The sequence below is a fragment of the Canis lupus genome, chromosome 2 (genome assembly GCF_048164855.1).
Source record: "Canis lupus baileyi chromosome 2, mCanLup2.hap1, whole genome shotgun sequence".
Lineage (NCBI taxonomy): Eukaryota > Metazoa > Chordata > Mammalia > Carnivora > Canidae > Canis > Canis lupus.
The window spans coordinates 88,903,353-88,930,792 of NC_132839.1; the positions used below are offsets into that span (position 1 = coordinate 88,903,353).

Here is a 27,440-nt window from a genome sequence, read left to right on the forward strand (position 1 = left end):
TATAATTTCTGTTTTCCCCCTGAGATTTCCTGTCTTGTTAATGAAAAGCATATTTTCCTTTGTGTCTTCTAACATAGAGCAGATGCTTTTAAATCTTTGCCTGCTCCTTCCAACATCTGGGTCATCTTGGGATCATCACCACTGACTACTTTGCTTTTGTATATATTTTATATTTTCCTATTTAAAAAAAAAAAAAACACTTTTTATGTGTCTAGTAATGTTGGATTCTGTCCTGGATAGTATGAATGATTCACTCTAGAGAAGCTGTCAGAGTCCAGCCTATGGGCCAAGAATATTTTTTACCTTTGTAACTGGTTACATTTCAGATGGTTATGTAAGTACCTATATAATATCCTTGATGTTGCTTCTTGGCCAGAAAAGCCTAAAATAATTCTTCTCTGGCCTTTAAAGGAAAAGTGTGCATATCCCTGACTCTGGATTCCCTTGTGTTTGCTTGAAGTCAGCTGGTTTTTGTTTCCTCAAGCAGTTAGATGGGCTAAAGTCAAACTCCTACTTCTGTCCTTTCTGTGATGTAGCAGCAGCTGAAGTCTGCTCGGTGTCACCCTGTCTGTGGGAAGCAGGGGCCGGTTAGAGATCTGGGTAGGTTTTATACACAGAAGTTTGGGCTTCCAGCCAGGTTCCTTTCTACCTCGGTCCTCTGATTTGTCAACAGGTCAGACTGAATTTCTGTTTGAGTAGGGCCTATCCTTGGGCAAACGCCATTGGAAACGATTTCCTGGTCTTAGTCCTCAGTGCTTATCCCTTCTTCCTAGGGTCACCTTCTCTCTGGTTTCTGCTTGTTTTGGATCGCTGCCCATGTGTTCCGATAGTTGTCATTTTGTAGTTTGTCCAGGGCTTATAAATAATTGTTAACTGCAGGGAGGGTAGTTTGATAGAAGCTGGTCTGCGACGACCAGAATCAGAGTTCCTTTATCAGGGGGAGAAGATTGTTAGAAACAGTTTACTAGGTGCCACTGAGAAGACTCTTAATTATTACTGTACTTGTAGTGTGGTGATAATTTCATAAGCATATACATGTGTTAAAACTCATTAAGGTGTGTGCTTTAAGCAGTTTCTTACGTGAATTAATGATAATTGACATATCATATGACAGTAAAGCTTTAAAAATATATAGAACCCTGGGACGCCTGGGTGGCTCAGTTGCTTAAGTGTCTGACTCTTGATCTCAGGGTCATGAGATTGAGCCCCACATTGGACCCCATGCTGGACGTGGAGCCTGCTTAAGATTCTTTCTCTCCTTCTCCTCCTTGCCCTCTGCACCCCCCCACCTGCCTGTGCTCCTGCTTTCTCTCTAATTTAGAACTCTTAAATTTTGCAGCTATAACTAGAATAACTTTATAAATTTATTTCTGTGAGTCATAGTTTAAGTTCTTTATAGCAGTCTAAAAAATTAATTCTAAGGTTAGCATCCTTGCCTGATTGTTTTGTTGGGAGGGACTCTCGACCAACATGAAAATCTTTCATAGGAAGACTGAGGTCCTCTATCCTGAATTTGCCTCGCATAATAAAGAAGTTGCAGGAAAAGGAGATAAACGGTTGTTGCATTGGTTAACCTGAGGCAGTTGTTGATTCTTTGTTGGTTTCCTTATGTTCTCCATCCTTTGCTAGTAAGAATCAGCATTTGTGCTGTTCCTCAGAGATGAAATGGAAGAGGAGGAAGCATCTTCCTCCTTAAATCTCCAAGCACACGGCCTTGAGGATTGCTGAAAATTATATTCTGATCATTGGTTTTAGACGTGGAAGGTATTGCTAAAGGTTTTCTTTAAAAACATGTTGGCAAAGTATGTTAGGCCCTTAGGTCCCAGGGGGTGTGCTGACGTGGGCCGTCACAGGGACTTCACTTACAGAACTGCTGTGTGGGGTATTTTGAGTTTTAGAAGAAGCGTGGTAATGCTTGACATTTGTTGGACACCCACACGGCAACCAGCCCAGGCAGTTAACAGTGTCACTCGATGGTGCTGCATTCCTTTTGCTGGTGCCATGCTCGAGGGTGACAAATTTTGGTGATGACTGTGGTGCGGAGCAAGTACTGTGTGAAAGTCATTGTGGAACATGCAAGGAGGGTATCGTTGTCTGTCCTCTCTCTGATGTTAGGTTAGTTTTGGAGTGCTCAACAGACACACACAACCCATCGGGAAGTACTTGTGGTTATTTAAGAACAAAATATTTACCTCAAATTGATGTGTGTTATATTTTTCAAATGGCCATGAATTTATTAGGACATAGACACACAATTCGGGGATTTAATTTAGTAAATTGAATTTTAATTTAATTTACTCTGCGAAACAGTTTTCTGGTCAGTGAAGATGCCGTGAACCAGGAAAATTTGGGAACCTCTGCACTGGAGAATGATTATTTATTTCAGAATTTGGCTATTTAGATTTAATATAAAATACTTTCTGTATCACGTTATCTCGAATGTATTTATTACAGCGTATTGCTTTATTCACTGACTTAATTAACAAGGATGATAAACATTTTCTTTGATTCAGAGTAACAGTGCCTCAAAGTCTTCATTAGAACGTACGATGTTGTGTAGCCATTAGTCATTTAGGAGGCTGGAAAAATGTGTATTAACTTCAAGACATAACTTTGTCGATTAATTAAGATGATACAACCTTTATGTCTAATTATCTCCTACTTTTCTATTTATATAAAAGCATAGCATGGTGGTTCGTGTGGCGGGGAGAAAGGTTAATTGAAGGTTCTGACATCTGCTCTTTAATTAATAGGCTTTGTATTAGAGAATTAGGAGTTCATCTTGAAAATTGAATTTACTGACAGCTATTTAGAAATATAGCCGTCTTCTAAATGGAAGTATACCTTTACATGGAAAACTCCCTTTGTTAAAGCAGTAATTGGTAATTTATTAAATCTTTTTAGAGACTTGATGAGTTCTTCTGCTAAATATTTTACCTTAAATATTTTCTTAATTATTCACTAACCACTATCCATCTCCTTCCTTTGCGCTTGACTCTTTCCCTCCGAATCAGTGAAAAGGTAGACGTAACTTGGAAACATCTCCATTAGTTTTGCCCGAGAATGTGATGTTTCTGCCCTTGCACTTGCTGTGTCCCCTCCTGGCTGCGTCCCCCCCACCCCTCCTGGCAGGAGTGTCGGGCATGATGTCCCCTTGCGCTCCGTTCATACGTCCGTCATAGCTCTCGCCACAGTGTTTTAAGTAGCTCTTCACCTGCTTGTCTTGACTTGCCGCTGAGGTACTTACGTGGAGGGATCGTTTTTTTAAGTTCGTTTTTATCTGGCAAGTGCTGTGCCCACAGCATGCGTTCAGATGTACTTGCTAAATGAATGATAGGAGCCTAGGGCGTCTCCTTTTTTTGTCTAACCATTTTTTTCTCTCTTTTTAAAATCTTTCTTCATGCAGTGCCCTAACCATTTCTAATATTCAGGCTGGATCGACTGGAAATTGGGGCTGTCATGTCCAGACCAAACGTGGGAATAATACGAGAACTGTCGATATTGTGGTATTGGAGAGCTCTGCACAGTACTGTCCTCCCGAGAGGGTGGTAAACAATAAAGGTGATTTCAGGTCAGTGACATGGAAAGTGCTGGAAAAGTGATTTGCCCACATCTGTTTTTATTCTTAAAGGTGCATAATTGGTCCCCTGTCCTCAAGAAGAAAATTTGAGAAATAATCTATGTATTCTTCTAAATATCCTTCTATATCCAAGGACTGCCCTTTAGACCAGTGATTTCAATCATTCATGAAGATGATGAAGAAAAGGTGCCTGAGCTTTATCTCGGATATGTTGATTTAACAGTCTCTGCAGGCAGAGTGTTTCATGTTTAACAGTTTGTTGTAAAAGTTAAGAACCACTACTTTAGGGAAACGTTTTGGAAATTCTATTAAAATTGTGAAATTCAGACAGGCTAATGGTATGTCCTGTTTTTCAAGGGCTCTTTTATGGATGAACTTTGGAAGGTTTCGTATTGCTGAGTTACTTTTAACTATCAGCAGTTAAGTAGACATGGTAATTAGGAGAAAGCCATGGTCCATTACCGTCCCCAGTTTGGTTCTTTTTTTTTTTTTAAGATTTTATTCATTTATTCATGAGAGAGGCAGAGACACAAGCAGAAGAAGAAGCAGGTTCCCTGCAGGGAGCCTGATGTGGGACTCGATCCCAGGAAGGACCCCGTGGGGTCATGACCTGAGCCAAAGACAGATGCTCAACCACTGAGCCACCCAGGTGTGCTCCCCAGTTTGGTTCTAAGCAAGAAGGAATTTGGAAATGAAAGCTTTTGGTTGGCCCGTAACTTTGGGAGCCGTTAGTATTGGCCTCTGTGTTGAGATAAGCAGAATAAGTTAAATATTATAATCTTTTTTAAATAGAAAATTTAGAATTTGTGAGAGGTGACAACTTTTCCCTTAGACTCTCCGTACTTTGAAGGTTGTTTAAAAAACATCTTTAAAGTATATTACTTATTTGATGTTTATTACATTCAGGATTTTAATAATGACTTTATAGTTGATGTAAATGAAGGGAACTGTGTGGCTCTTTAAAGCAGCGTAAAGTTTGTTGAGTACCCAGTTAGTACTGCCTGACTTTGGTTCTCCTAACTGCCCAAGTTTTAAGGGTAAGAAAACCCTTTGGTTTTAATCTTTTAAATCCAAGGTGAAGAAGCAATAGCAACATCTTCAGCTCAGCTAGTTCTTCATTGCTTTTTTTTAAAAAAATATATCTTTCGTCCTTTAAAAAAAAAAAATCTCCCTGACCCGAGTATATGGAAATTAGCATTTATTGTTGCCAATAAAGCTTAAGTCCTTTATGTAGATTAACTGTTAATAGATAATATTTATTCTGTATACTTTAAAACAGAATAGATAGCACTTATGAATTTCGTTATATTCTGCATCTTTTATTAAGTAGTCATAATGTTTTATATTTATGGTGGATTTTCTATTTTTGCTCATGATTTGAGTATTTTACATTTTTAAAAATAGAAGAAGAATCTGATTATTTGACTGATTAATGAATTAGCTTTTGACACTCCTTAGTATATTATGCAGTTCCACTTTCACTGCATTAATAAGATTTTAGTGTTGTTTAATCTGTTTATGCAGATTTTGGTAATCAATTATATTTTGGTATGACTGCTATTATAATTTATCAGTTCCTGTGTTATAGGTCAACTGTAACTTTTATGAAATCTATTCATTTCATTCCCAATTTTGGAGAAATGGAGCTCAAATGGCGAAGATTTCTCCCCACTGTTAGTGACAATCTGTGCCCACAGGTTTGTGTGGTCACTTGCAGAGGCAGTACTTTCTCCCGGATAATTTCAGTTGTATAGTGTGTTGGAGGTCTGCTAGACCGCCCCCCAGTGCAAAAGTTTGCGAGGAGGACTCACAGGACCCAGCATGTAGTTGTAGTCACAGCTGAGATCTAGTACAGAGCTTTAGGAAGATACGTAGCTGGATAACAAGGGGAAAGACATAGGTGCGTTCTGGAGAGATCCACGCAGGCCTCTTCTTACTCCTCCAGCCGTGAAAGGGCAGCAACCTCCATACATGCTGCTGCCCAGGGAAGCCCGTTGGAGACTCAGCACCCAAAGTTCTTATTGCTGGTCATGTAGGCGCCCCCTCCCCCATCTAGCATGTACCAAAGTTTCAGACTCCTGGGAAGAAAGCAGGTTCCAGCATCAATTGTACTGCTTGTCCAAACAGTCTAGGCATGACCAACAGCCCTCACCAGTTAACTGTTCATAGGAATACCCCCAAGTCCCAAATTCCTAGGTGCCACTGAACGGCCAGCGGCTAAGCGAAGCAATCCTGCACCTGCTGTGTGACTCTTGTCCACGCTTCTGCTAACTCCGCTTCTGTGCCATCTTTTGAACCGGTTTTCTTTTTTAAATTTTTTTTTTTTTTTTTTTTTACTGGATATAAGTTTTCCTGTGTGTTTATAGCAATATTTAGAACATTTTAAGAAAAATATCCTCTGGTATTAAAATAGATGTGGCTGATGGTTTAAAGCAGTTTAGTCCATGCTAACCTTTTCATTTTTTTTTGTCTTTATTCTGAAAGGAATTTCTTTCTTCTTTTTTTTTAAAGATTTTATTTATTTATTCATGAGAGACACAGAGAGAGAGAGAGAGAGAGAGAGGCAGAGACACAGGCAGAGGGAGAAGCAGGCTCCATGCAGGGAGCCCGATGTGGGACTCGATCCTGTGTCTCCAGGATCACACCCTGGGCTGAAGACGGTGCTAAACCACGGAGTCATCCAGGCTGCCCAAATTTGTTTCTTCTTGATCTCTCTCTGATCATACATGACCTGTTCTAGTCCTTGATTTACACCTCCGCTGTAATTTGCGTCCGCGTAGGTTTTCTCATACCCTTGTGTCTTCATCTGCCTAGATGGCCCAGAACGTTAGCAGGCATTACCGCGTATCTTCAGTGTACCCGGAACACCCATGGCAGCGGGATCTATCCCGGAAACCCACAGGATGAGAGGAAGGCTTGGCGCAGATGCGATCGAGGTGGCTTCTGGGCAGATGATGATTATTCTCGCTGCCAGTATGCGAACGATGTCACCAGGGTGCTTTATATGTTTAATCAGGTAAGTACTAAGTCTTCCCATTTGCTGATTTAGCTGAAATACCAGGTATTTGTGTGTGTGTTTTAAATACTAGTAAAGCATAAGGATTTTGTGTGTTTCCATTCAGTGGATCTGTCTTCAGGATCAGGCCTGTCAACTCCTCCCGTATTCCAGGCTCCCTGTGCTGTCAGTCTTCCTTTCCAGTCACTGCCTTTGTTTGAATATCTTTATCATCTGTATCCACTGGACCAAATCCCAGCCATCCTTCAAATCCATCTGGGAAGCCACCTCTTGGGCTTCTTTTATAATCTCTTTGTCACAAGCGATCCCTTGTCATACGTGTACTACTCATACGGCCTTTCTTGTCTTTGCTCCGATGCATCCTTTTTCAACCTGGCCGGATTATAAGCAGCTGGGAGACGATTTCCATGTTACACATTTTCTGGCGCTCCTCGGTACCTGTTACACCCTTTGCGTAATGGTTGGTGCCGAGTTGTGTTAAGTCAATAAATAAGCAAATGTAAGACATCACTGGCAGCGTGTGGCAGTACAGATAAATGCTTCCTACTCCCGTGCGTAGGGGCTCCAGGGGGGTTATTGATTCCTCCCAGTTGGAATACTCAGGAAAGACTTTACTTAGCAATTGGAATGGAGTATGTGCAGAATTTGGATAAGGAGAGATGGAGACATGGTGCAGTGTGTTCACTAGATGTGTTTTGATGTATGACTACGTTTCAAAGTTAAAAAAAAAAAATTCAGGATTAGTTGCCATTATAATTCCAGTTTTCTCAGGTTTGAAAAAGCATTTTTAGAAGATCCTGTGATAAATGATAGAGTTTGAATTCATTGCCGTGTTTTGAAATGGAAAGATAAAATGTCAAAATTCGTTGATCATTTTTGCCTTTTTAATCTAGATGCCTCTCAATCTTACTAATGCTGTGGCCACAGCCCGACAGTTACTGGCTTATACTGTGGAAGCCGCCAATTTTTCTGACAAGATGGATGTTATATTTGTGGCTGAAATGATAGAAAAATTCGGAAGATTTACCAAAGAAGAAAAGTCCAAAGAGGTATTTCTCTGGTTCACATTTGGAGCTTATAGCATATCAACATATGGTCATGTGGTATAGTTCAGTCCCTATATTTAAAGCCTCTTTATGTTTCCTATATTTTAATTAGGTGCACTTTTTAATTTCCAAGATTGTTTTTGAGAAATTTATGCTTCATTCATTATAATCATCTGTTGTTGGAAGGAATAGAGGGGAGCAATTAGTTCTTGGAAATTAAGGTACCGTGATAGAGCAGAGCCAGCCCATGAGAGAGCAAGGTCTTCCGTCCACCTTGTGGGTTGGCGACAGCTACTTCTCTCAGGCATTCTGAGATTGTTCTTCTCCTCACAGCCACGTGTTCCTTCTCTCTCTCTCTCTTTCCAGTTTTATTGAGAAATAATTGACATTCATCACTGTGTAAGTTTAAGGTATAGAGCATGATGATTTGATTTACAAATAACTGTGAAATGATCATCACAGTAAGTTAGGCTAACATCCGTCTTCCCATAAAGATACAATAAAAAGAAAAAAAGGGGGGGAGGAAAGCAAACTTCTTTGTGTGATGGGGGCTGTCAGGATTTGCTGTAACGACTTTCCTATATACCATGCGACAGTGTTAGCTGGATCACCGTTTGTGCGGTCCTTCCCTCGTTCTTACCTTATGACTGGAAATTTGTACCTTCTGACCACCTTCCTCCTCCTCCCCCTTTCCTCACTCTCTGCCTATGGTAACCGCAAGTTCGTTCTTCCTTGTGAGGTTTCTTTTTGCCCACATGTAAGTGAGATCAGATAGTATTTGTCTGTCTGTCTTTCTTTTTAAAGATTTTATTGATTTAGGTATGAGAAACACAGAGAGCGGCAGAGACACAGGCAGAGGGAGAAGCGGGCTCCCTGCAGGGAGCCCGATGTGGGACTCGATCCTGGGACCCCAGGGTCATGGCCTGAGCTGAAGGCAGGTGCTCAACCACTGGGCCGCCCAGGAGCCCCAGTATTTGTCTTTCTCTGTTAATTCACTCAGCATAATGCCTTCAGGGTTCCCCATGTTGTAACAAGTGATAGGATTTCCTCACTTTTTTTTATGGCTGAATAATATCCCTGTGTGTGTGTGTGTGTGTGTGTGTGTGTATCACGGCTTCTTTATCCTTTCATCTGTCAATGGATACTTAGGTTGTGTCCGTGTCTTGGTTATTATAAATAATACTGCCCTGCATGTGGGGGTGCAGATGTGTTTTCAAGTTAGGGTTTTTATTTCCTTTGGATGTATTTCCAGAAGTGGAATTTCAGGATCCTGTGGTAGTTCTATTTTTAATTTTTTGGAGGGTCCTCCATACTGTTTTATGTAGTGACTGTATAAATTGACGTTCCTACCAAGTGCACAAAGGTTCCCCTTTCTCCATATTTTTAACAGCATTTTCTTGTCTTTTTGGTGGTGGCCCTTCTACCAAGTGTGGGGTGGTATCTCCTTGTGCTTTTGATTTGCGTTTCCCTGATGATTGGTGTTGAAGACCCTTTTCATGTATCTGTTGGGCCTTCGTATATGTTCTTTGCAGACAGATCCTTTGCCTATTTCTGAATTTTGTTATTGTCATTTGCTATTGAATTTTATAAGTTCTTTATGTATTTTGCATATTAATCCCTTATCCGATTTGCTCTGTCTTTTCTCCACTGAGTATTCTTGGCTCCCCTGTCAAATATTATCTTCTGCTACCTTTGAGCTTACTTTGCTCTTCTCTTTCTAGATCCTTAACGCCTAGAATTAGGTTATGTGCACTCTTTCTTGTTCCTTAATATAGGTGGTTATTGCTGTGAACTTTGCTTTTAGAGCTGCTTTTGCTGCATCTCCCAACTTTTGATATGTTGCTTCTGTTTTTGTTTGTGCCCAGAGCCATTCATTTATTTATTTATTCATTTATTTATTTATTCATTTATTTATTTATTCATTTATTTATTTTTAAAGTGACCCCTACACTAAATACGGGGCTTGAATTTACAACCCAGAGGTTAGAAGTCACGTGCTCTACCGACTGAGCCAGCCAGGCACCCCTCAGGAACCCTTTATAATTTCCTTTAATTTCTTCTTTCATCCATTGGCAAATGAATGTTGTTTAATTTCCATGCGTCCGTGAGTGAATTTTCCAGTTTCCCTCTTGCTACTGATTTCTTGTTCCGTGCTCTTGTGGACAGAAAAGATGATCTCAGTCTTCTTGAATTTGTTAAGACTTGTTTTATGGCCTAACATATGGTCCCTTCTAGAAAATGTTCTGTGTGTACTTGAGAAGAACGTGTGTTCTGCTGTTGTTGGGTAGACTGCTCCGTGTACATCTGTTGGGCCCGCTGGGTCTGTGGTGGAAACAGATCCGCTGTTTCCTTTCGGATTCTCTGTCTGGATGATCCATCCATTGTTGAGAGTGGGGTGTCAAAGATGGCAACGGCTAGTGTTTTCCTGTCTGTCTCTCCTTTTAGTTCTGTTTTTGCTTTGTATATTTAGGTGGTCCAGTGTTGGGTAAGGAGGATTTACAGTTGTTGTATCTTCTTGTTATATTGACCTCTTTATCATTTATAATGGTCTCTGTTTCTCTTTACTACTTTTAAAGTCTATTTTGTCCAATACAAATATAGCTACTTTCTTTGTTTTGGTTTGGTTTTGGTACCATTTGCTTGAAATGTCTTCCTCCATTCCTTCACTCTCCACGTTAGGTGTGTCTTTAAGGCTAAAGTAAGTCTCTGTGCAGCATATTGTTGGATCTTGTTTCTTCTTTTGTTTTGTTTTTTTGTTAATGTTTTTGTTTTTTTTAATCTTTTGACCCAGTCTGTATCTTTTAATTTTCTTACATTTAAAGTAATTATTATAGGTAAGGACTTATTTTTGTCACTTGGCTCATTGTGTTCTGGTTGTTTTGTAGATCCATTATTCCATGATTCTTATCCTGCTTTTTTGTTTCTTGGTGTCTTTTTGTATGTTTTGACTTCTTAGTTGTTTTGTTTTGTGTAAGTAGTGCAGGATTTTTCCGTGTGGTTGCTGTGAGGCTCACATGAGATATCTTTTTTTTTTTTTTTAAGATTTTATTTATTTATTCATAGAGACACAGACAGAGCGAGAGGCAGAGACACAGGCAGAGGGAGAAGCAGGCTCCACGCAGGGATCCTGATGTGAGACTCGATCCCAGGTCTCCAGGATCACACCTTAGGCTGAAGGCGGTGCTAAACCGCTGCACCACTGGGGCTGTCCTCACATGAGATATCTTAAACTTATAACAACTTGAGTTGAGTTTGTCAACTTTACACTTTTCCTTCTCTTCCTCACATTTTAGGTTACTGCCACACTATAGCTCCTGGTACCTTAGGTGCTTTATTTGATACGATGCAGTTGGTAAAGGAAGGAAAATAGTTACATGTGTTTAAATGAGACAACAGGACCACTTGATAATGAGATAACGTTTCAGTGTTGCTATCTGAACTTCAGACCACAGTTTTCTCAAGAACTGTCTTCTTGGTACTTGATGGTCTCTCTGGGCCACAGCCTGCTTCCCGTGATAAATGTTCCCAGTGGTGGGAGAAGCTGCCTGGATGCTGGCTTTGTGGTAGGAATGCTCTCCATTGTTCATCATGATCACAGGTTAGCTACCTGTGGGGGCATCTGGGTGGCTCAGTGGTTGAGCATCTGCCTTTGGTTCAAGGTGTGACCCTGGAGTCCTGGGATTGAGTCCTGCATCGGGCTCCCCGTGGGGAGCCTGCTTCTCCCTCTGCCTGTGTCTCTGCCCCTCTTTCTATGTCTCTCATGAATAAATAAGTGGAATCTTAGAGGACAGGGGTGGGGGAGAAGTCATTCATGGACGTGGGATGGCTTGAGTCACTGGAGTAATTGGAATATCATTCCAGAACGTGGACATTGAAAAATATTTTGTCGTCATATAATGCCAGTTTATTCTCGTGCTGCCCTGTTTTGCTGTGAAGGAGCTTTGCATGCCTCCCAACTAGTGAAGAGCACTGTGGTGCCCAGAGGTGTTTACTACTGTGTGCAGTGGGTGGTCTGTACTTTGGTGGTATGCTGGAAGCAGATGTGGTTTTCATGGGTTACTTTTTAACCTGGGCCCTTTATTTTTAAAACGGAGATGATGTTTATCTCCTCCTTAATTTGAAAGTTTGCGTGTGCTAGTGAGAAAATACAGGTGAACCTGTTCTGCAGAGCCATTGAAAGCTAGGCTATACTTTTATAAAGTTAGGAAGTTTAACATTCTTATCTCGGAAGCTAAGAAGGAGGTAAAAAAAAAAAAATCACCAGAGTGCTTTAATTATCTCACTAAAAACTGAGTTTGGAGGAGATTGCTGTCCCTTTCACTGATGACATAAGAGGGTAAAGTTTGAATTACCTTTGGAAACAAATGATGGCAAATTATTAAGTATAAATAGGAGAAACAGAGGAAAAATATTCAGGATTGCATAATTGAAGTATAAATGTAATATTACCTGTGGTGCAGTGACAGACGTTCTATCAGATTCTTTGGAAAGTTAAAGTATAGGCCATAGCTTTCATCATTTATTAGAATAGTAAAAAGAAGTCATGAGGTTTAAGGGCTTCATTTTATGTTAATTACCATGAAATTATTCTAAGGTATCCTAAAATGCATAAGGCTTAGTTGGACAAATAATTAAATTGATTTTTTTTTGTTTTTTTGCATTATGTCCAAAAAGTTACTCTGCTATGAATAATTCATAAGCACAGTATTGTGAGGCAATTGCTTTTTAACCTGTGATTGAGTCCAGGCAGCACAGGCTCATGCTCTGTGGTCTTAGGGTGGATGCTGAAAGCTCTCAAACTGCCAGGTCTAAATGGTGTGCTTGGTGGGGTCTTTTAAAACCAGATAAAAGCTGTCTGTCAGGCAATTTAAGTGTCCGTTCCATATTTACAATAGTAATTTCTCTTTTGAAAGCAGTATTTATGCATTTCCAAAGATGGGAACGTATATAAAGATCAGGTTTGGTTATGCGTCCTAGAGCTCTCGCCTTAAATCTGTGAGCGAGGCCTGCGCCCTCTTGCTAGTTGACCAGACTGTTCATTTGGAACATTTTTACATAGAGTTTTCAGAATATAAAGTTCTTCATGTACTTATCCTTTTTTTTTTTTTTTTTTTTAAGATCTTTATTTATTCATGAGAGACACAGAGAGAGAGAGGCAGAGACACAGGCAGAGGGAGAAGCAGGCTCCCTGCAGGGAGCTTGAAGCAGGACTAGATCCCGTGACTCTAGGATCACACCCTGGGCCGAAGGCAGGTGCTCAACAGCTGAGCCACCCAGGAGTCCCCTTCACGTACTTATCTTAAAACATAATCACTTCTGTATTAACAGTTGTGTTTTCTTTTTCATTATCACTAATGTTTTTCTTCTTGATTTTTGTCTGAGTTTTCTATATTGTTAAACTGCTCGGAGAGCCGGCCCTTGGCTTTGTTACCCCTTCTAGAACATTGCGCCTGGAACTGGAGTGTGTGTGTCAGAAGCCCTGGAAGGTCTGCTAAATGGATTGCTGGGCCGTCCTCTGAGACCCTGACTCCGTGCTGCGGGGGGTCTGAGAATTTGCGTGAAGTGATACTGGGGGGCATGTCTTCGCACGGGCTTTGAGAACCACTGCAGTAACTTCATTTTCTTATTCCCTGTCGTGCTTTTTTTAAAAAAAGTATTCTTTGGGCCTAACTTCCTAAAAACGCGTCAGAAACGTTTGCATTGGAAAGTTCCAAAAGGGTAGGAGGGGGAATGTTACCCTCTACTCTTTAGCTTTCAGCAGGCTTGGAATGTGAAATTTTTTCCCCAAGAGCTTTAATTAATTAATTAATTTGAATTCAGCTAGCCAGCATACAGTGAGCACATCATTAGTTTCAGATGTACTGTCCAATAATTCATCAGTCACATAGAACACCCAGGGCTCCTCACATCCCCTTTTCTCCTTCATGCCCGTCACCCAGTTACCCCCTCCCCTCCAGTGACCCTCAGCTTGTTTCCCAGAGTTCAAGAGTCTCTCATGGTTTGTCTCCCTCTCTGATTTTTTCCCATTCAGTTTCCCTCCCTTCCCTTACAGTCCCTCTGGACTAGAATTATATTCTGCATATGAGCAAAACCGTATGATAATTGCCTTGAAATGGTGTTTGAGCTGTCCACTTCCTTTGTCATCATTCTCGCTAATCTCTTCTCTCCTTTTTCCTTTCTTTTTGTTTTTTGTTTTTCTTTCTCTTTTTCTTCTTTCTTTCTCGTATTCCTTTCCAGTGCAGGAATATTTGATAGCAAATTCTAGATGTCCTATTTCATCCATAATTTTTCTGAAATGCCAGGAATTTTAAAAACAGAACCGTGATATTGTTATAATGTCACCCGAATGGGCTCTGAGTCCTTAATATCATCAGGTATCTAGTCCTTGTTCCTTTTCCCTTGGTTACGTTTTTTTTTTTATTTTTTTATTTTTAAGGATTTTATTTATCCATTCATGAGAGACACAGAGAAGGCAGAGACACAGGCAGAGGGAGATGCAGGCTCCATGCAAGGAGCCCGACATGGGACTCGATCCCAGGTCTCCAGGATCAGGCCCTGGGCTGAAGACGGCGCTAAACCGCTGAGCCACCCGGGCTGCCCAGTTATGGTTTTTAAAAATATGCACCTTATGTCTTATTACCTTAAGGAATTCACATAATTTTGCAGTTGGTTATATGGGATTTTCCAGACAGATGTCACCAGTGAATAACACTTGGTTTCTCTGTTCCTATTTAAATTGTATCCTCCTTTTTTTTTTTTTTTTTCCTTTTTTCTGGTTATGCATTAGTGAGAACCTCTCCAGAGCAGTGTTGATTAGTGTTGATGATAAGGAGTCTTAATGTAGGCATAGTTAAATGTATCCTTATTAAGTGTGATATTTGTTTGCTTCTCTCAAGTGCCTAGGCACTTGGCAATACCAAGATAAGGGGTTCGCTTTGAAATTAGTTCTCAGCTTGAGGCTTTTCAGACCTGAGAAATAATGTCATGTCTGACCTTAGTCCTGTGTGAAGATCAACTAACTGTGTTTATAGATTGTCAGGGAAGAGAGTTCTCACCTCCTACCTTGTGCCAAGGTCAAGACCACTTTGACGTCTGCTTGCTGGTTCGCCCTGACCCTGGAGGTGTCCCCTTTTTGGTGTCCGCTCCATGCAGTGATCTCCTAGGAGGCCTGCGATGTGGGGCCTGGGCCGAGGCCTGGATGGCAGAGGACGGGCCATGGCCGTCAGAGGTCAACCTCAGGGCTCCTTGGATTCCTGCTGTTGTTCTGCTCTTGGCCTCTGAACAGTCTTTATGTTCTGACTTGTCAGTGGTGCAATTTTTCCTCTCACTTGTTTTGGCTCAGCATTTTCCACGTTTAGCTGGAGAATCATCCCGAGTACCTCGTTCTCCATCCTCCCCAGAAGGGAGATGCACATGTGTCTTTAATCCGAAAAAGCAAAATCTGCTTCGCTCGGGAGAATTGGAGTTCCCTTAAGCTCTCCCATTCCTTGGGAAGGTAAGGCTCAGGGTGCTACCCCCACCCCCCGAATTCTGCTTCTCTTGAGTACTCTTCCTTATGTGTTCAGAGAATTTGTCATAAAAGGAAGAAATGTTCCTTCCCCTCCTTTTCAAGCAGCTTCCCCACTGAGCACAGAGCCCAACGCGGGGCTTGATCTCACAGCTCTGAGATCATGACCTGAGCCAAAACCAGGAGTCGGACACTTAACCGACTGAGCCACCCAGGCGCCCTGAAATGTTCTCCTTTCTGTTGATAATTGTGGTGTTGTCCTCATCACTTTGACTAGAAACACCCAATTTTTCTTGGGTTCTAGAAGCTCTGCACTGATGCATATTTTTACCTCTGTCTCTTTTTTTCTTGTAAGTCTGTATTCCCCACTCACTATTTGTTTTCTTAATTAAAAAGAATAATCCTTTTTTACTTTGCTAAACTACCTTAAATCCTTTTTGTGAGGAAATGGGCAATAAATGTGACATTTATGCCATGCAATATTATTCTCAACCCCTCCACCCCCACCGCTCACCTGTTGCCCTGGATCCCCCATGGTTGTCCTCGTCCTCCTCCTCCTCCTCATTACCTTGTTTGCTCCTAGACTAATAAAATCAGATCTTTAATCTTTTCCATAGGCCCCAGTGATTATCACGGTGAGCCTCTCACTGAATATTGACTGCTTAACTAAGCGAGCTGAGAAGCCCACAGTGGGATCCCGAGGCACTCGGGACACTGGAGCTGGTAGAGATGGACATAAAGATGCTTTTACAACTTGGCTTCACGGTGGGGCAATGCCTTCATTAAAAGTAAGCAGGGCAGCACCATGCTTTGTGATAAGTACAGTCTCACTATTACCTGGGATTTGTAACTAGGAGAAAATCACGAGGACTACCTGAACTCAATGATAATACCAGCTGCTGCTCTTATTATTACCTATTACCACTTGTATCTAGTCAGGTTAGGACAGCATGCCATTCCTGTACAACCCCGCAACACCTTGGCTGTCCCCAGACAGCAGCCCAGCTGATGCCCCGTCCCACACATGAGTCTGTAATTCTTACTTTTCTGGTTATTAGATTTACTGGGGGAGGGTACCCTCTGCTGCTTTGTGCTGGAAAATGCAAATTGGATGAGGCCTAGATCCCTTGGCTTTTCTCAAAAATGGCATGAATTGCTTCATGAGTTTATTTTTTTTTTAATATTTTTAAAAATTTATTTATTTGAGAGAGAGCATGAGTAAGGGGAGAAGCAGAGGGAGAAGGAGAAGCAGACTCTCCACTGAGCAGGGAGCCGGATGTGGGACTCGATCCCAGGACCCCGGGATCATGACCTGAGCTGAAGGCATGCTAGCTTTAACCGACCAAGCCACCCAGGTACCCTAGTTTTGTTTTCCTAATTTACTTTGGATTGAAACCTCCTGAGCACTTCTCTTAGGGTTCTTGGTCTCATTTATAAACGAAGAAGCAAATTGAGTTTTGGAGATGCTCAGTAACTGACTTGTGGATATTTAACTTGCAGGTGACACAGTGGAAGCTGTGAGTATTTAACTCTAAGGCATATGAATATTCTTTTTTTTTAAGATTTTATTTATTTATTCATGAGAGACACACACAGAGAGAGAGGGAGAGAGAGAGAGAGGCAGAGAGAGAAGCAGGCTCCATGCAGGGAGCCCGACGTGGGACTTGATCCCGGGTCTCCAGGGTCAGGCCCTGGGCTGAAGGCAGACACTCAACCACTGAGCCGCCCAGGCGTCCCGGCACATGAATATTCTGTCTTTAGGGCTCTACTACTACATTAAAATTAAATACAAGTTTAGTTTATTATCTTGTGTGTTTCATATGCTAACATACCAGAAATTCATGAAATCTACAGATGATATGGATCTCATTTTGATCAGGATTCCAAACATATATATCGAGGACACGAAATATTCCTACAAGAAATGACAGTTAATACTTCCTTTGTTATTCATGTGGCATTTTCATTGCTTTACCCTTTTATGTTTGGTAAAAGTGCATTCGCACATGTTTTTATTTGAGCCTCAACCATTTAGTGTGACAGGTGGAAGAGCAGGTGCATGATTCCTTCTGACCCTTTTGTGGCTGGAGTGGCCTTCAGGAAATGAGGTCAAGGAGAAATACAATGCTTTCTAATGCTCCTTGCAGTTGCCAAACTCTCTTTGTGTGTCAGAATCTAGGAATACTCCTTTAATCCAATGTAATTTTTCATTCACTGTTCTCCTTTCTGTGTCCTTTTTTGCCACTGTGACAGATTCAGAGCTGCTTCCGTAACCAAGCTACAGAAATATACAACATTTTACGATTACCTGCTCTAGGGAATATTTTGGCAACAAATCCCTTTCCTAAGTTCTTAGCCATTTGGAATGAAATAATGAGAAAGATGGCTTGTTCACAGCTAAAGCAATCACTCTTGCTAGCTATATAGCTTCTTAGAGATAACTTTTCTTTACAATTATTTTAAAAAAATGTAAAAGTCCATTGTTAAAGTCCATTACTGGCATTACCTAGTGGGCCATAGCAGTAGCTCTTTGCTCATGTAATAATTACAGTTTTTCAGTAGAAATGATGCATCTGTCGGGTCTCATGGTGGATAAAGTCCATACATTTAAAACTTTAAAGTATGAGACAAGCGGCGTTGTAATGTGCTAATTTGTAAATCCTTATCTATTTATTTCTGTAGTTCTCAGGGGTCCAGATTTTCCCATATATTGTCTTTTGGGTGTTTGGAGCCAATGGGAGTGTCTTTGGTAGCCGTAGAGCATATTTTACCACAGCATGTCTTCTAAACCTGTTTATTTTATTGTAAACATTTGCAATAGCAATTGGTAAGAATAGTGGATACTTAGCCAAGTTCTTCAGCTACTCTGAATTCCTGTTACAAGTTGGCAGGTATTATTCCAATTGCTGTATAAATGGCTGATTGACATATTTGGCAATTGGCATATTGGGAGTCACTGTCCTTTATAACTCCAGAAATAAGGGCTGCTGCTGCTGCTGCTGCTGCTTCTTTTAAATTTTATTCATTTATTTGAGATAGAGCACGAGCATGGGAGAAGGAGTAGAGGGAGAGGGAGAAGCAGACTCTCTGCTGAGCAGGGAGCCTGATGCCGGGCCCCATCCCAGGACCTTGGGACCATGACCTGAGCCGAAGGCAGGTACTTAACTGACTAAGCCACCCGGCACCCCAAAGGACTTCTGTTAGAATGCAACTCACCTTCATACCTGTTTGTTAATAGGAATATGTAGAATATATATGATAAGATGCTAATAGTCCATGAATTGTATAAAGCCAATAGGCTCTGGATTGCATTGAGGTTGATTACAGACCTTTCTAATTCTCAGTTGATCTTGTTAGTGTCTTGGGTTTGGGGGAAATGCCCTTTGAGCCTGTCTGAGTCTATTAAAATAGGGTGTTTGGATTAAATCCCATTACTCTTCATCATGTATCCCTCTGGTAGATTTCTTCACTGCAGTTATCACAATCCAGTCACTTATAAGAAATATGCGTACTTGCTTGTTTTGTATTTTCCTCAAAGATTCTAAGCCCCCAAATAGATCTTGTATATTTCTCTTACTGCTGTATCTCCATTGCTCTGGACAGTGTCTGGCTCACCTTGGTCCTCAATAAATATTTGGTCCGTGAGTAAATGGAACTGTGCAGTTATTGGCTTCTATACCAGGAGTTTGACTGATGAATAGGGTATAGATATAAGTAAGACATTGTGTCATCTCTGCCCTCGAGATGTTTACATTGGAAATAAAATAAGGAAAGAACTGTGATATATTATGTTAGGGGCATTAAGAAGTCAGTAAGCTATTTTTAATTGAATGAGGTAGCAGCACCTCAGAGAATAAAGAAAGGCAATTTTGCTGGATGCTTCAGTCCTATTTATATATGAATAGACTCTATTTAAAAAGGCACCCCTCATTTTAAATTTAATTTATTTTTTTTATTTTTTATTGAGGTTTAATTGACATATAACAGTATATTAGTTTTAGGTGTGCCACATAATGATCCAGTATCTGTGTGTATTATGAAATGGTCACCAAAATAAGTCTAGTTAATATTCATCCCCGTACAGTAACAATTTTTTTTTCTCATCATGAGACAGATCTACTCTCTTAGCAACTTCCAAATATGCAATACAGTATTATTAACTACAGTCACCATGCTGTACAGTACGTCCACATGACTTACTTATAATGGCAAGTTTGTACCTTTGGATTCCCTTCACCTATTGGGCCCACTCCTCACCCCCACCTCTGGGAACCACCCATCTGTTCTCTTGGTGGTTTTTTGTTGCTTTTTTCAAGATTCCACAGGTAAGTGAGATCCTACGGTATTTGTGTTCCTCTGACTTACTTCACTTAGCATAATACCTCCAGTTAGGTTCCACCCATGTTGTCATAAATAGCAAGATGTCCTTTTTTATGGCTATGTAATATTCCGGTCTGTGGGTGCGCGTGTGTGTGCAGGTGCATGTGTGCACACATATCATGTCTTTATCCATTGGTCTATTGATAGACACATAGGTTGTTTCCATATCTTGGCCATCATAAATAATGCTGGTATGAACATGAGGTGCGTATCTCTTTTCAAATTAGTGTTTTCATTTCCTTTGGCTACATACTCAGCAGTGGAATTGTTGGATCCTATGTTAGTTCTATTTTTATTCTTTTGAAAAACCTCCATACTGTTTTCCATAAGTAAGTGGTTCCACCAAATTGCATTCCTACCAGTAGTGCACAGGGCTCCCCTCTGTACATCTTCCTGAGCTCTTGTTACCTCTTACCTTCTTGATAGCCATTTTCACAGGTGTGAGGTGACATCTCACTGTGGTTTTGATTAGCATTTCCCTGAAGACTAGCGATATTGGACAGCTTTTCACATACCTGTTGGTCATCTGTACATCTCCCGTAGAAAAATGTCTATTCAGATCCTCTTCCTGACTTTAATCAGATTGGGGTTTTTGTTTTTTTTTTTTTTTTTTGGCCATTGACATTTATGAGTTCTTACATATTTTTGGATATAAATGCACCACACCTCTTAACACTTCTTCTAGAGCTATCTTCAAAGAAAGGTCTATCCTGGGATTGAAATGTTTCAAAAAGAGAAAAACGGAGCAATGAAATAATGAGGAGAGCCAACCAGGCATGGTTTCCGTAACCTACTGTTTATTATAGGAACTTAATCTTCACAACATTCAGAAAAGACAGGATCATTTGTATCCCCCTTTTACAAATAACAGAAGGCGCAAGAAGTTAAGTGTTCAGCTCAGCCAGCGCGGTCGGATTTGAAGTCCTGTTCTTTACCCCTTACTCATTTAGTTGCCTCATCCCATTGCGTTCCAGCATTGTGGTCTGGTGCATTTCCACAGGCTTATCTCCTTTGTGAAGCGAATGGGTGGGATGGACTGAACAGTTTCTAGGCCCACCTCAGCCTCATAACTATGCATCTTGGGAAGAGTACTGGATACAGAACAGGGTTGAAAAACTCATCTGGGATCTTCTGGGATGATCAAAAGACATCTGCTAAAATGGCCTTAGCTTTCTCACTCGGGGCTTAACACCTTTGCTACTTGCTTCTTGATCCGAGGACCAGCCAGCTTGTAAATCCTCTGATCTTGCCTCTGGATTGTTTCTGTAGTTCTTTCTGCCATAGATCTCCCTCTCATGAACATTTCTCCTTGATACCAAACCCCCTTGACACCAGTGTGTCTCATTAGCCTGGACTATTCATTGCATTTCTCTGACATGGGACTTACAAGTCAGCGTCGACAATAGTTAATTGACACTTTGCTGGCATTGCTTGACAGATGTTTATATCTGTGGGTGAGGGACTGATTTAATAAACGGAATTCAGTAATGAAACAAAACAAGTGGTGGAAAAGTGAGCACCTCATAGGATCCATTTATTTGTGGTACTGGATCTTAAGGCATTCATCAAGCTGGGAGGAATGGAAGACGTTCATTTGGATAGTGGAGACCGCACGGGCTAAGACCCATCCAGTGGCCCAGCACATGTGGAGGACTCCTGGTAGCTGGACCTACTTAGGGTTTTGGACATGACAGGATACTAAAGAGGTGGCCCTGTTATTTCTTAATAATAATACCGAGTTAACATTTACACAGAAAGAGGTGTTTATAAATGTTTTCCCAGCTAAATAGTGGAGATCTCTTTATTCTGGGAATCATGTGTTATCTTTCCGTTGCCCTTGATTAATTTAATTGCCTTTTTGTACCACCTGCTGTCCTTCACCAATGAGTTGGTGGTGGTTTAAGGACAGTGTTTTGAGCCAGATGCTACCAAATGGTCATAACCAAGTGTGCTATTCCTATCCGAGAACATTTTGATTAAAAAAAAAAAAAAAAAAAAAGGATCCATTGGGTCTTCATGTGAAAGTGTAGACTGCGGGCCAATCTTGGTGTCTCATTGTGATTTTTATTATGTAAAACATCCTGTATTGGTTTTAAAGGTCTTTTCTTTACTCTCCTGCACACTTGCTAGCTAGGTGATGTGATGGTTGACATTGCAAGTAACATCATGTTGGCTGATGAGCGTGTCCTGTGGCTGGCACAGAGGGAAGAAAAGGCCTGCAGTAGAATTGTTCAGTGTCTACAACGCATCGCTACATACCGATTAGCAAATGGAGCTCATGTTTATTCAACAGTAAGTGAAACATTGTCCTAGAATTCTAAGAAAAACATTCATTGGAAGCAACTGGAACTTAAGAAAGATAGAGTCATCCCCCCCGCCCCTCCCCCACATGACAGGGTGGGTATTTTCCATTATTGCTGATCATTACAGAATTTCCTGTTGTCTAACAGTTTAAGAGCTCATTTTGTTTTTGAGTGATCCGTCTTTGCAGTAACTGGAAAATACTTTCTTAATTTGCCATTTGAATGGTTATCACCACTTAAACTAAAACCAAATAAGCACCTGGTAGGTTTGCTGTACTGTCACATACCCAGCATCCAGCCCGGCTAATGCTGTGCTCTGGGCTCTGAAGGATGTTTGGAGAGTGATTGCTTGCTGGGAGGCCCTCCAGCCCTTATGAACGATTGGCATTTCTAGGCAGTCTCGCTCTTGGCATGAGGAGTTTTTAGATTTAATAACCACTTGGTTAAATAGTATTAAATTTTATTTGTGCTAAATTGAGCTGTTGTACTGCTGACTTTTTCTAAACATGTGGTAAATATGATAAATAATGTGTCATTCCCTTATTACACTCCGATCTGGTCCATGGTTCTCATTACCTAATTATTTTAGTGGGTTCATAGAACATTCTACATTTCCTCCTATGATTTTAGACAATTAAAGATTACTGGTTTTCCAAAGATCAGTGGGATCTCTTTGATGATACTGTGTTTCATGGTGCCTTTTGCTCAATTACATTTAGGATTACCTCTTTGAATAATAAACGTAATGGAGGGCTCCCATGGCTGCTATCCTCACAGCGTAGTTCAGGGTAATTTCTCTCTCAGATACATGACCTTACTTGAAACCAGCTAGCCATTTTGGTGGCCACCTTTGGTCCTCCCTGGTCATTTAGATCCATTTTAAACCCCATGCTTCAGCCTTACTACTCAGCTCAGCTTCTCCCTTTCTCTGCACCTTACTGGTTCTTGAGAGAACTCAAGGATATACATATGAAAGGTGCATTGGAGGTGTCTGCGCTCCACTTCAAAGTGTAAAGAAGGTTCCGGGAAATTATGCATCTACTTATAATATGATAACAGCTTCCAGGGCACCTCAAAACTGCAGTTTTCTTTCTTTTAAATGAGGTTTCACATGTTTGTTGTAATCATACATATCTTTGATCAGTAAAAGAATGGAATATCACTGGTTAACAAATATAATTGAATTTAGTAAGATTTTTCACAGCGTGTCATCTGTGTGACAAAAGCTGACGCCAAGATTTGTTAGTCTTGGATATTTGGGAAACCACCAATCTTTTGTACCATGCGTATGGTGTTTGGCAGAGTCTACCTGGCGTTTTATATTGTTTTAATTTGTATCTTATCTTCCTAATAGATTTCACACATCTCTCACAGATGTTTTATGTTTAAAAAAAAATCGAAAAAGAGGACGTTGTCCATATATGGTACTTAGAATGGTGCTTGCCTACACAGTAGGGATCACTTCATCATCCTTAAAGACAGACTGGAGATGCTGTCTACCCGCAAAGAGTTAACTCAATGCCCCCGTAATAGAAAAGAATGAATATGGCATGAAGCGTTGGAATGAGGAGACTTTTACTATATTTTTTATTATTTATTAATTTTACTTTTTAAATCTTTATTTAAGTAATCTCCACACTCAATGTGGGGCTCGAACTCATGATCCCAAGATCAACATTCGTGTGCTCTGCCGACAGAGCCAGCCAGGCGCCCCAGAATGAGGCAACTGTTAAAACTGTATTTCCGAAACCCTCATACTCCTCTTATATTATCATTAAGAGAGTCCACTGATTTCTCTAGCTGATTTTTTTTTATATATAAGACACTTTGATTTTTAGCGTATAGTTTCCAACAAAGTGCTCTTTAAATGATTTTTTAATTGATTTCTCATCTATCTCTAATCCTCCGTATTTTAGGACTTATTTCCTCAATTGGAATCTCTCTAGTTTTGGGTACCCTTTTGTTTCCAGCATCCTTTTTTTGTCTGCCAGTTACCTGCCCAGCATCTTTGTTAAGTAAGAACCTGAGCTTTTGCCTGTAGCTTACGTACAGTGTTTTGTGTTTGAAAACTGTTTCAAAGTGCTTTTTCTCTTCATGCTGTCAATCTTTCATAACTCCTGTTTGACTTTTGAAGTATTCACCCAATATTGCTCTGGAAGCTTACGTCATCAAGGCCGCGGGCTTCACTGGGATGACGTGTACCGTGTTTCAGAAGGTAGCCGCCTCGGACCGCACAGGCCTCTCCGAGTACGGGAGGCGGGATCCGGATGGAAACCTGGATAAACAGTTGAGCTTTAAGTGCAATGTTTCAAATACGTTTTCAAGTCTGGCTCTGAAGGTATGTTATATTCCGTAAGCATTTAAGACTCTTTCTTGTTAGTACTATTAGATTAGAATACTCAAAATGGTTTGCTTTGCAAAATAACCTTATTAGAAGCTATTTGGGGGTGCGACAGGGTGGGGTGGGTGTTGGTATTGTTTTGGCTGTTGTTTTCAAAGAACTTCAGACCAGGAAGGGACATGTCATTATTTTCATGGACCTAGACCCTCTTGCCCTTTGCACCCCATTCTCCACACAAAAATATCAAAATTGTATTTTATGGCTACAAGTGGTAAAAAGATGAATATATTAATACATATTAGAACATTTTCTTTGACCTTAAAGTTCATTTTTATGCTCCTGATTTTAAAGACATGAAAACATTTCCGTAGACCTCCTCCAAGTACTGCGTGCCCTTGGCTCTGTGCCCAGTGGACCTAGTGGAAAAGCCAGCCTTGAGATTGGGCATTTCATCAGGCAAGCTGTAGATCAAGATTTTTGGCCAAGAAGCACAAACACGTGATCTGTCTTCCAAAAAATGTGCGTTTTATTGCAGCCCAGCAAAATGAAAAGCATTTTTATTGAGTTTTAAAATTTGGGATATAGATGTGTTTCATTAAACTACCCAGAAGCCCGTAGTGGAGGTACAATGCCGACACCCTAATGGAACCACATTTTCTCATTTAGCTTTGTGTGGCCATGTGTAACTGTGTTCTCTATAGATTTTAATTACACAGTTACTTTCTTTGTTTCTGCCTTATCCCTGAATTATATCACAAACAGTATTGCAGTCACTTTAAAGGCTGCGTGGAAATTGATCAAATAGGTGTTAGGTGTCCTGGTACTTTGTGGGCACTCAGGACATTGAATAAATGAGTGAATGAATGAGAACATTCAGTAAATATTGAACGAAAGAAAGAAAGAAAAAAGAAAAGTAACGTATTTTGTTGTATCTTGCCATCAGTGACCTCCGTAAGGAGAGCGGGTTTGCCAAATTTAGAAGTAGCCCACCTACCCCACTGCCCAAGACAGTCTCAGCTAGGTCAGAATGTCTAATGATACTATATTTACTTGATATAATACACTCAGAGGAAAATTGACAAGATTTATTTGTTCCTCTTTGCTCTGTGAGGGTACTTAGCGCACCCAGCCGTGCCACTGCAGACCTGCTTTTTTCCTTATTGTGTTGCTCATCGGCAAAAACATACCACAGAAGGCAAAGAAACAGCATGGCACACAAGCCCAAGAGAGAAAGGCATGTGTCTTTGAGGAGCTCTTAAAATTGATGAACCCTTCTATCTTAGATGATCATAGTTGGTAGAAAGGGATTACAAATGATGAAACCCTACATTTCATCAATTTCACAAGCCACCCCTCTGGGTGAGGAGAGTTTCTACCTGCCAGAGTCGAAAGCTTTAAATGAACACACTCAGATTTGTCAATTTCATACTCTTCTATCCTTATAAGATCATCTGTGGCCAGAAACCAAGGACACATTACACTATTATTCATGCTTCATTGAGGGACATGATTAAACCGAGTGAAAAAGGAATACATTCTTCGTGACGTAAAATTAGTTAAAAATTATAACATCAACAGAGCAAAATGCTTTGGCACTTTAATATAAAACTTACTTTACATTTTTAACTTTATGCAGGGGCAATTTTTACTCATTCTGCATGTCTTCTTTTTTTTTTAATGCCTTGAATATACTAACTAGATAACACAAACGCCTCCCAAATGATAATATTACCCTCGAATGAGAGAATATGCTAACATATGAAGTTAAATCTATAAAAAGGCAATTCTCTGTTAGCAAGAGGAGCCTTAACTGAATTGCTTCTGACATATTTCTTCGATCTCTGTCCTTCTGTCTTTGCTACCATCACCACCTGGGTTGGCCGTCTCTGTTACCCAAACCAGTGTGACTTCCTGTTTAGGCTGTGGGTCTCCAGACTCATCCTTAAAAATTCATCCTTCTCAGGACGCCTGCATGGCCCAGTGGTTAAGCCTCTGCTGTTGGCTCAGGTTGTGATCCTGGGGTCCCAGGATCGAGTCCCACATCGGGCTCCCCACAAGGAGCCTGCTTCTCCCTCTGCCTGTGTCTCTGCCTCTGTCTCTTTCATGGTTAAATAAATAAAATCTTTAAAAAAAATCCATCCTTCTCATATAGATTGGTCTACCTAGGCCTGGTGTTCAACCAATGCAATCATGACAGTCAGTAAAATAATGAAATACTTCCGTACCCTGTAGCAATTTTTTTTTAACTTGCCCTTTTTTTTAAATTTATTTTTTATTGCTGTTCAATTTGCCAACATATAGAATAACACCCAGTGCTCATGCCATCAAGTGCCCTCCTCAGTGCTCATCACCAGTCGCCCCCACCCCCCACCCACCTCCCTTTCTACCACCCCTTGTTCGTTTCCCAGAGTTAGGAGTCTCTCATGTTCTGTCTCCCTTCCTGATATTTCCCACTCATTTTTTCTCCTTTCCCCTTTGTTCTTTTTCACTATTTTTTATATTCCCCAAATGAATGAGACCATATAATGTTTGTCCTTCTCTGACTGACTTATTTCACTCAGCATCATACCCTCCAGGTCCATCCACGTCGAAGCAAATGGTGGGTATTTGTCATTTCTAATGGCTGAGGAATATCCCATTGTATACACAGACCACAGCTTCTTTATCCATCATCTTTCGATGGACACCGAGGCTCCTTCCACAGTTTGGCTATTGTGGACATTGCTGCTAGAAACATCGGGGTGTGGGTGTCCCGGCATTTCATTAGCCACCGTGCCAATTCCCCGAGTGCCTCCTCTGCCCTGCTGGCCCTTTGGGGGAGCACCACCCAGTCTATCCACCTTTTAGCAACTGAAGGGCCTCCTGGAGCCCTCCTGTTTGCTAAAGCTATGCAGGTTGTCCCTGTGCAGCTCATTCTGGGTGGTTAATATTGTTAGTATTATCCCTGGATCTGCCCCACATGGAAATTGACCTTGCACATGCACTGAAAAATACCCTGTGTCTCTGGAGGCTGGCCATCCGGTAGTGTCATCCTTTGGCATTTATCCCCCCTCCTGCCACACATCTCTTCCTACCTCCTCTCTCTTCAGTCCAGTAACAAGCCTCCCTTGGTTCCTCTTCCAGCCACTGGCCATTCTTAGGCCCAGTCTCATGCTAGTTCTTCTAGAATTCCTGGCTTTCCTCCTCTTCCCCTTTCCGACAGCTTGGTTGCGTGCAGAAATGCCACCTTCAAGAAATCTTAACCTAATACCATCCTGTCGGTCCTCC

At 40.9% G+C, this 27,440-nt stretch overlaps 1 protein-coding gene across 1 annotated transcript in view; it reads left to right on the top strand.

Moving 5' to 3' along the window:
* Nucleotides 1-27,440, top strand: part of ADGRA3 (adhesion G protein-coupled receptor A3) — a 121,142-nt gene that overhangs the window by 62,608 nt on the left and 31,094 nt on the right. Inside the window, exons 8-12 of the mRNA XM_072809105.1 lie at nucleotides 3,407-3,571; nucleotides 6,395-6,596; nucleotides 7,490-7,645; nucleotides 21,660-21,821; nucleotides 23,967-24,170. Coding sequence (XP_072665206.1) covers nucleotides 3,407-3,571; nucleotides 6,395-6,596; nucleotides 7,490-7,645; nucleotides 21,660-21,821; nucleotides 23,967-24,170 — 889 coding nt within the window. The remainder of the gene's footprint in view (nucleotides 1-3,406; nucleotides 3,572-6,394; nucleotides 6,597-7,489; nucleotides 7,646-21,659; nucleotides 21,822-23,966; nucleotides 24,171-27,440) is intronic.